Source organism: Patagioenas fasciata, chromosome 5, assembly GCF_037038585.1.
Source record: "Patagioenas fasciata isolate bPatFas1 chromosome 5, bPatFas1.hap1, whole genome shotgun sequence".
NCBI classification, from domain to species: Eukaryota; Metazoa; Chordata; class Aves; order Columbiformes; family Columbidae; genus Patagioenas; species Patagioenas fasciata.
The window spans coordinates 11,626,092-11,636,524 of NC_092524.1; the positions used below are offsets into that span (position 1 = coordinate 11,626,092).

Genomic DNA, 10,433 nt, shown 5'->3' on the forward strand with positions numbered 1-10,433 from the left:
AAGAATGAAAAAAGAAAGGGTTTCTTGTTTGCTTTGCTTGTTTGTTTTAAACAAAGGAGACATGCTATGAACCAGTGACTTCATCCCTCTCTGTATGTTGTCTTTTGGCACTCATGTCAAGTCATCTCTAAAAGATGAGATGCCACAATCAAGTTTTTTCCAGTCCACAAAGATAGCCTTCTGTCTAAAGAACTTCACTAATTTTTAATAGTACTTATCTAAACTGTTTACAAGCATCTAGTCAGGATAAAATAACATGAAGTTACAGGTAATTTAATCCTGTTTCTTAACACTTCCGTCTTTTAAGATGCTATAGGTATATATCAGGCAATTATCAGAAGCCAGATGAATAAAACACAAGAAATTACATGCAGTCATGGCCTTCCCTTTCATGAGAAGCGAAGTAGCTTGTCCTTTGTTTTTACCATGCGGTAAGACGGTGCCCCAAAGTAGCTAAGCACTGGAAGTTCACACGAGCTTGCTTACATAGCCAGGTCTTTAATTTTCAAACTGAAGTGTTATTTAAATGCAACTGCTCCTCATTTCCATAACTATTCATCCCTTTAACAATAAAGCATGGTTATATTTGAAAATCCCTTCCATCTCTATCTTTTTCTTTTTCTACTTAATGGTTTGCTACTGCCTACAGAGGGTATTAACAAAAAACACTGTGGTTCAGACTCAATTACTGTAAGCCTTCAGTCAAAATAAAGTAAGGTCTTTTTCCCCAAAATTTGTATACAAACTGCTTGGTCTCCATTGAATCTTACAGTAGCTCAGACAGCCAACATGAAGTGGAAATGAGATCACAAACTTCTTAGGCACAAAGCAAGATTCTCCAAACAGCCAAAACATTGAGTGGGTACCTTTATGTGTTTTAACAGCCAACAGCTCCCACACACAGAACAGGGCTCTGCTACTGGGTATGACAGAAACACAGACTAGAGAGGCAGAGAGAGCCTGGTAAGTCTTAGCTAAATATAGGAAGCTTGTCCTGCTTCAAAGCTGCCAGACGACATTATATATAATCACATATTCCACCAGTATTAAATGCAGATTAAAGAAGCAGCAAAAATCAGGGCTAAGGAGTGTGCATAATCTGCAAATGCAAATGCCACACTGGACTTTTCAGCAGCATGTCAGCTCAGGACTTCTTAACATTATAAAAGAAAGGAAACATCTATGTATCTCTGCAGCCACAACAGCAAAGTTTGAGGGTTTCTGGGGTCAGCCCCCAAGTGTATGAGAAGTCAGCGGTATTGAAGCTGATACGTTTCTACCACCACGTGGGCTGGTTCTTACCATCTAGACAAGTTTCTCAACAGAAGTTGCCAGGAAAAAAAAAGGCAGGAAGATAGTCTATTTTTAAAAATTTCAACCTAAATCTCAAACACACAATGTCCAGAGCCCAGCTCTACCTATCTCAGAACAAGATGGAGAGAAATTAGGCAAACCCTGCTGGCTTTCCAGAGCTCTCCCCAAAACAAGGCACAACAGAAGACTGAAGAGTGCTCAGGCACAAAAGGAAAGAACTTGCAAGACAAAACAACACTCCCTAATGTCACCCACTGTAATTATTAGGAAGGGATCTACTTATTAAAATACCTTATGAATAGACATTAAAGACATTTTTGCCCTTCCTGCTTGCAAAGGAGTCTATGACAATATTCTGTCATAGCCGTAGTATAAAATGGGACACTCTATAGCTCCAAGACACTTTCAAATAAATTCAAGCTAAGATGCTTTATCAATATGAACACAGGTTAGAAAATGACCAGATGCAACAGGAAATAGAAACCAGGGAGAGAAAAAAGAAGTAGAGAACAGTGTGCCTTTCCATTTTGAGGCACAAACTCTCCAGAGTGCCTGCCCCACCACGACCCCACACAGGCACACTCCCAGCAGCACTTTCATGCCAGCACACTGCCAGCAAGCAGAAGTTTACTGTAAAAGCACTCTAAGACCTGATAAAGACAAAACAGAACACAAGAATTCAAAACTTACCTTTTCCAAGATGAATTTGTTTAGATAAGGCATGTAGCCCTGATTGGAAACCGGTCCTTCATCATCGTCCCTGAAGTGCTCTTCCAAGGCCACCGGATCGTGGGGAACATTTAGCACTGTACACAAGTTGTGAGAAAGGACCTAAGGGCAGAAGAGAAACCAATGACACTGCTGCCTTCCCTCCAGAGCAGACCTCTGACTTGCAAAACCATGTGCAAAATGACACTTTCATATCAGCACAAGTTCTGCCCTGCAAATTTTTGTGAAATAACAAAGCGTAACTAAAAAAGTTGACTCCAAGGGTCCAATTGCTTCAGACAGCTGCACATTTACAGAAACTATGTGATCAGAGATAGGTCCATTCCTACGGAACTGTGAACACAGCTACAGAAGCTACCCTTTGTACACATACACATGCACTTGAAAACCAAAGTAATATTTAGAGAGTGAAATCAGGTAGCTACAGAAACCAGCTGCAAACACCTAGCCTTTGAAACGATAAATATTTACTATCTAGTGAAAATGAGTTACAAAAAAACCAACTCAATGTGTACCTTTACTTTAAAGAAATGACCACTCAAATTAAAGCATGAAGTATGGATTTTTCTTATCTGCTTGCTTTTGGATTGCTTCTCAGCATTGATCCTGTGTTTCAGTTAGCAAAGAAAAAGTCATGTTACAGAAAGGGGAAGGGGTTAGGTGTGCTTCTCAAATTTTTATTTTAAAAAGTTATTTGCATGAATTATGTCAAGAGCTTAACACCCACCAGCACTCATCTGTTCTTGAGAAATGACCTTCAAGAAGCAGCTATATGGTTGATTAGTTTTAAGGAAGTGCTGCATTATTGAAAACTAACTGGTAGCCAGCGCATTTCAACTTCTTCAGCTTAGGCTGTTTTGCAGGCACAAACTAACACCTTGGTACCAACACGTGGGAGGCAGAGCCTGGCCAGCAGTCACTCCTGTGCCACCAGCACTTTCCTAAGAAAGGCAAAGCATCATCTCTTTTGTTATTCACACTGTCTCGAGTCAGCTCAGTCCTGTAACAGGCTGCCCACTGGGTGTGGAACAGTCACATGCAGAGTTCAGCCTCTGAAGACCACGTACTGGCTATAGGAACTGCGTTCATGATTCAACTTCACACACCCAGAAATGGTCTGCATTGAAAAAAGTAACTAAGAACCAAAGGCAAAAAATACAACTAAAAGAAAATTAGGCAGAAGCAAAACAGATCGCATCTTTTGGAAAGGCGGGCTGCTTGTGGTATTCTGTTTTTTTAAATCAACAACTAGACAGGACAGACTGAATTTTGGCATATGTTTTACTTTTTCACTGTGCTACGTAAAATTGAAAAACAAAATGCAAAGAGAAGGCAATAAAAAAATGTGCTGTACATTTATAAGTGGGTCTATATATGCAAGTAGACATGAAGTGTTTCAGACAGGGTAGCTGCAAAACAAGAAGTGAAAGTCTGAAGTCATCAAAGCCTAGGAAATCAAACCCATGCCACACACTTAAAATGTCTGGGCGTCCCTCCCCACCCCCAAAAAAAACCCCACCAATGTACATTTACTTTTCTCACATATGATAAGGAGACATGCAGAATCTAAGTGTTAGTTAGCATCAAATCCTACAAAGATAGCCCAGGATGCAAGCTCAGTTCAGAGGAGAATTCCTCTCTACATACGTCCAGAGTTACTCTTCCTTTTAGAAAAGCACATATTTCCACAAGAAATACATATTTTCATTGTCGTATGCTAACATTAAGCCACTGAAGGTGGTTTAACCACATGCAAAGTTTAAAAACAAAATAACAACAGCATCAGCCATCTTACCACAAAAGCTGTATTTCCCAAAGTAGCAAAATAGTATTTAGAAGTTATTACATTTCATACTACCCTCCATCAACAGTATACTTCCCTTCAATCAATCCTTATTTTTAACCGCCACATCAAGCCAAGTATTTGAGTTCATGTGATTTACATAGAGAGGAAAAAAAGTACTATCATGTGTGTTTCCCCTTCTATTTAAGGCTTCTGTTATTTATAGAAGACTGAGGGATTCTTGAATTTCTGAGAGATAAAGATGATCTCAGTTTTCCAACCAGACTGTAGTTGCTAATACTAAAACTAAAAAAAAATACCCAGTTAATAAAAATATTCTAAAAGCCTGACTGATTTGAGCTTATTACCAAAATAACTTTAAAAGTCTCAATAAAACACATTCTCATCCTGTCCTTTCTATGTGCTTCTCTCTTTTTTGGCCTTCTTGCTGTGCTTGAGCTGTCAGAAATCTAGGTGGTTTCCACACCGAGCAACCAATTTACCAGGAAAAAATTCCACTTTCAAGCATTTTCTAAGATCGGCCTTATCTGCAATATCTCCTGTGCCCAGTGCTCTCTTTTCATAACTCAGGAAATTCCTCAGCGCCTGCCAAAGCCTGCCATTCTCTAACACAGCCAAGCGCCAGCTGAATTCTTCATCTGCAGGGTAAGCCTGAAAAATTCTGCACTGAGGTCTCGTTTTGTTCTCTCAAACCACATTATCTGGACCATGATATACTCTATTTTAATGATCAATTAGAAAAAAAAATCCAGTCGATTATTAGGTTAATTGGGGTATGAAAAATCGCCTTGCCTTGCAGAAGTTCCATCAACCATGGGGAAGTTTTGCACCAGTAAGGATTATTCCCCCCTGCCCACAGGGTTGCTAGGCAGCTTTTTCTTTCTGCACTTATTATGCTCTGGATGCCACAATTAACAATCCACCTTCATGCCAGAGCTAACTCCTATCCCAAACTAGAGACTCATGTCCACACTGCAGCAAAGGGGTACAGTGGTGGTCCCCAAACTGCGGTCCATGAGACAGTACAAGCAGACCGCAAAGGGCTCACAAAACCAGTGCACTCTGGGTACAATTCTTCCATTTTCAATAAAGAAAGACACCTAGTGCTGCCCAGGGAATGATGAACATGTTCTGCTCTAAATATGAATAACCAGATGAAACAAGCAAGCTGAACGCAAAAGCTCATTACAGACTTGGGGTTTACGTTATTTATGGCCATTCTCACGCTGCTTTACCTGGAGTGCAGACCCCCAGCCCAGCTGGACTCCGCCACTGCTGCTCCCCTCTGAGCTCCCATTTTCCAAAACGTTGATCTTTCTAAACTTTAAGCACGTGTTGAACTGTTACCAGCTGAGTAGTTCCATTTAAAAGTGATCTGCGTTTCTAAAGGGAAAAGGAAGACCTGCTAGACTACTTATTGCTCAGCAACAAAAATTTGGCCCAGATGACAGTAGGAGCATTAACAGGGCAGACTAATCCTACAGTGGCTAGTGCCAGTTTCTTCAGTACTTTTTTCTTTTCCATCTTTCGGGAGGTTCTTCTCCCTCCCCCATCTCTTTTTAAGATGTTAAAACGTTGGCCTCGCAGATCCCGACAGTTCCATTCAGTGATTTTGTGTGAATTCATTCCAAGACATTCTTGGCTCATCTCTCCCTGACATCCATGTCAGCAGCTACCCAGCCAAAATAAGGCTACTCACAACTACTTTCTCTTTTCCTTTTTTGACCAGTGTGGAAACCAGCATCGCATATGCCCCTTGTCACAGGCACAAGGTCTTTTCAACCCAACTACATCTTAAGCATACAGATTCTTACGTCACAGCATCACCAAGTTCCAGCTTCCATACCCACTCAGGTAGCAAGTGCTCCATTCAGAGTCTCATTATTTAACACCAGTGTTAGTGAGCAACATTCTTCCCAGCTGGAGAAGCCCGGCCTCCACCATTTCAGGTTCCTAACACTAGTGCCCTTCACTCACATCACCTCTCTATTACTTCACTTGTTCCCTTCTCCCTTGGGCACTCACAGAAGCCTTTGTGACCATCTTCAACAACCTCACCCTTCCTCCTGCCTTCATTACCAGCAGGTCACCTTTGATCCCCAATCACTGGTGCCTGCACCTGTCCACTTGCCCTTCTACCCTGAGGCTCCCAGACCTTGGCAAGTGCTCCCAGACATCATTCTCCATCTACTGCACCTTTTGTCTACATCCTCCTTGAAACGAGTTGACAAAACCCGAAGGACAAAGGTTAAACAGGCTGTTGATCCACTGACAGCTGCTCCCCTCAAACACAGTCGCATGGCCCTGTCATTTCAGTCTAGAAGCTACTTTGGTTTGCCAGCTCCTCTGGAAGAGGGGTCTCCCTCACCTCGCACCTTACAGGCACGATTCTTCATAGCCACCCGAATACGAACGCTTCTGAGCCCGTTAATCACGTCAGAGTACAACTCTCTCAAAGTGAGTCACAGTGACTAATTTCCTACCATCCCGCAATGTTGTACAAAGCCAATTGTCCGGCCGGGGTCCTGCCCACTCGTCACAGGCTCTCAACCTTTCCAGCGCCCTGCTACATTGTTCAAGGCCTTCCTCTCTGTTCCGACCATCCCTCCTGCCCCTGATTACACCATTCTTCCTCTTCCCACCGGCCACCAACTTCTCATTTAGCAAAAGGGCAAAACAAAGATAAGAGGTGTAATAACCCTATAACATCCCAGATAAGATTAAAGACTGGTTTAAATTTTCTAAGTCTGAACGGTAATTTGGGTCACTCACATATTACAGGCCCAGATAAGGCTGTATTTTCACAAGGTGTTCACCAGCCACATTCTGCAGATACCACACGAGGAATCCATGACTTTGGAAATCCACCATGATGTATTAATAGCAGGCAAAACAAAACAAGAACAGCCACATAACCCCATTGCCTAAGCAGAGACAAGTCACAAAGCAATGTAAGGAAGAGCTTCCAGAGAGAGAGTAAAAACTAATTTGTATGTATTCTTTCCAAGGTCGAATTATACACACATGCTACAAGGAGCTTTGCTGGCTGTTAAGTATAACTACATTTAAAAAATGACAGTGTTTCAAGATCCAGACAAAAAGCAGATTGAGTCTTGGCTCATTATAGAAACTTTTAAAATAAGACCATTTAAAAATTGCGGACTGTAAGAAAGTATTTGCATGTAGCTTGTGCTCAAATCACAACAGCAGCTGTAACTGCATACACAGAACTCACACTTCAGCCTTACTGTATCAGTGTTTGAAAGTGCTGAAACACATGGACAAAATAATGATTGTGTCCCTATTTAAAAGTGTAATTTAAGAACAGAATACACAAATGTTTCTGCTGATGTAGGAAGAAAAAATATCTGCAACCACCCTAACAGTAGAACTTCTGAAGAATACTGATTAGACCAACAAAAAAAAAAAAAATCAGTGCATATTGGAAGAAGATAATATTCAGAATTACACAGAGGACTGATTTGACTGTCTCCTCTCAGCAGCTCAGACCATATACAAAAGATACAAATGGATAAAAGACAGCCCATACAATCCTTACTATTCCAAGCAAGTCCCAGTTTTCCCTCCAAGCATTTGCTGCTTCTCCAGCCTACAAAACAGACCAAATTCACTCACCTCCATCACTTTGCTCTAGATATATTAAAAACAAATGTGTGATGCAAACCCCTCACAGTAGGGGCTCAGCTACATAACACACATTTATTCTTCTCATAGTATTTAATGGCAATTATTTATTTTTATGGAAGGCTCAAAGATCATTTCTATGTAGAGAAAACAGAAATCACTCTCTTTAACAACCAACATGTTATGCTTAAGACCTGTGCAACATGATGGCAATACAACTCAAAGATCCATTGTCAGTAACATTTCTTATTGAGGAGGGAAGAGTTCAGCAGGTTACACCACTGCATGTTGTTCTCAGAAAACAAACAGGGTTTTTTATTTTTATAGCAGAAGTTTCAGTAAATTGTTAAACATATTTTTCTAACGTCACAGACCTCTAACATGTTTATCTCCAAACCTCATCTCTCCATTTGACAGGGGTGCTGTATCTTCCTCACTGTAACATGGATGAGAAATACTTTATTGTGAAATACCTTCTTAGTGCAACACAGCCCTAAATCAATCAGCCAGGAACGCCTGTTTTGCTGTCCTGCCTACCCATCTGCTGCAGGGATGTGGGGCTGCTGCCATAACACGCACCTTTTCTCCCCAGAAGTACTATCAGTTTGACACCACATTCATCATTTGCCACAAAAAGCCTAGAGAAGAACACTCCTTACCCCTTCCTGTGTTTCCTGAAAACCAACTCTTGGTGGCCACAGGAGAAGACAGCAGCCTCATTTCAGACTTGTTTCTGCATTTCCAGATCCCGCACTTGACGGTTCCCTCAGGAGCCTTTGTATCACAGACAGAAGTGCACAGAGCCACAAAGACCCACTTTTTTTCATCCCTTCTCTCTCACAGAGATAATGAAACGTCAAAACTGTTTAGAGAGATGTTTGATATGTAATGAGGGGATAGATTTAATTTCTCGTCTTTCTATTTTTTTAGCTTTTTAAACACAAGCATTTGCAGGCATGGGGCTCTAATAAGACAGCAGAGCATGACAAGACAGGTAATTGTACTTCAGTTTGGAAATACAACTGCTGCTTTAATCCACCTAGGTCAGTCAATGATCTCAGAGGAGTGACAGCACCTCTGTCACAGTAAGCCGTACAAGCCCACCAGCATCCTGCCTGCTTCTTCAGCCATTTAAATCACCCCAGCCTCTGTGTGACCATGACAGGTTCTCCACCGACTGGCACGATGACAGGTGCTGCAGACACACCACCCAGGTGAGTGCACTGAGAACACAAATTGTGGCAGCACACACAAGGTGTGGCAGTGTGACAGGAAAACAGGGCTCCTTTAAAAAGCAGGACAATAAAAAAATGCCTCTCTGCAACCTACTTCAGTTAGTCCTGCAACACAGCAAACACTTCCATGTCGTCACCTGTAAAAGAGCCTCCTGCCTGACTCCTGCCACGCAGTCACTTCTGGACAAGCTGGACTGTACTTCAAGAGCCCAATGGCCCCACACAAAGAAAAGGAGAAGAGGAAGAGGCTGCTTGCAGCACATTGCGTTTGGTGCATGCTTATTACATAAAGCCCAAAACAAAGCCCATTATCTGCCAACCACGCCTGCAGATCCTGCCTGCGGGACTGCCACCCTGGTTCTCCAAGTTAAACCCACAAAGGGCACAAACTTCAGCTAATTGTTGTGGTCACAACTCCAGCTCCAAGTACAAGGACACACGGTCTCCAGTGTCAACAGGTATTGCGTTCTTATTCAAAATATTTATTTAGCCAGATTTCTGCGTTATTCCCAAGCCAAAATGGTCCCATAAAGCAAGGCCAAGATGGGATCGGATTCAGTGAGCTGCCTGAGAGCTCTTTTAAAAGCACAAACATTGCTTCAGTGTATAAGCTAAGGAAAGAATAGCACAGTTGGAGTCTCTTGACGAATTCTCCTGTTTATATCCAAATAAGAGAGCACTGTGAAACCTCACTCTCCCCTTGGCAAGCTATGAATTTCACTTGGACGCAGCCAACCTCTATAGATAGGACCTCGTGGCTACCCCACAAAAAGTTTTGGCCAGAAAGGGTACCAAGGACATGCGTTTGAAAGCGGACCAGGAGCACAACAAGGGTTTGTGCCCTGACATCTTGGGGAGGACAATGTGCTTGCTTGGGCAGAATGAAAATCAGCCCCCTCGAGCACAAGGATCCAGTCGCACAAGCTTTCCATGGGTCGGAGGTGACCAGGAGCCACAGCGACTGAGAACGCCACGTGCCCAACAACAGCCTCAACGGAGAAAATGTCATTTATGACCCCCGAACGGGCTTTGGAAACAAGTGCTCGTGTCCCCTCAGCCAGCCCTGAGCGTGGCTACCTCAGACAGGCCCCAGGCCCGGCACCCCCTGGGCCCGTGTCCCGCACCCCTGCCCACGGCGGCTAACCCGGCCAACTCTCGCTCCCACACGGAGCCCCGGCCCACACCACGTCCCTGTGCCCGCCACCCCTCTCTCCTCGCTGCCCCCGGCCGGGCCGCCCCGCTTGCCTTGAGCTGGGACTTGGAGACCTTCCCGCTGCGGTCGAGGTCGAGAGCGGTGAAGGCGTGCCAGATGGACTTGAGCAGCTCCTCCTTGAGGCCCACCATGGCCGGCCCGCCGCCTGCCGCCGCTCCCGCGGCCGCTCTGCCTGCTCCTCGCCCGGCCCCGCCACCGCCGTGCCCGCCCCGCACCGCCCCGGGGGCGGGTGCCCGGCCCTGCCCGGCTCCGCAGGCACCGCCCCGGGAGCCGCGGTTCCCGCCTCAGCGGCGAGGGCCGAGAGGCCAGCGAGGCCGGGACGTGGAGGCGAGAGGGAGCTGCACCGGGCAGCGGCGGCCCCGCGAGGTACCGGTACCGGCCCCGGCGAGACCCCGGCAGGACACACCGGGGGGGTTTCACAGTAGGATGCGCTCACAGAGAGAAAAGTGACTTTCCTCGGAGGCTGAGTAAGCCCGAGGGATTTAAAAAAGCA

General features: G+C 44.3%; 1 protein-coding gene across 1 annotated transcript in view; it reads right to left on the reverse strand.

The window, feature by feature from the left end:
- Positions 1-10,143, reverse strand: part of SWAP70 (switching B cell complex subunit SWAP70) — a 38,847-nt gene extending 28,704 nt beyond the window's left edge. Inside the window, exons 1-2 of the mRNA XM_065838596.2 lie at positions 9,973-10,143; positions 2,005-2,145 (exon numbers count right to left, since the gene is read on the reverse strand). Of these exons, the coding sequence (XP_065694668.1) occupies positions 2,005-2,145; positions 9,973-10,071 (240 nt within the window). The 5' untranslated portion in view covers positions 10,072-10,143. The remainder of the gene's footprint in view (positions 1-2,004; positions 2,146-9,972) is intronic.
- Between the last annotated feature and the right edge of the window lie 290 nt (positions 10,144-10,433).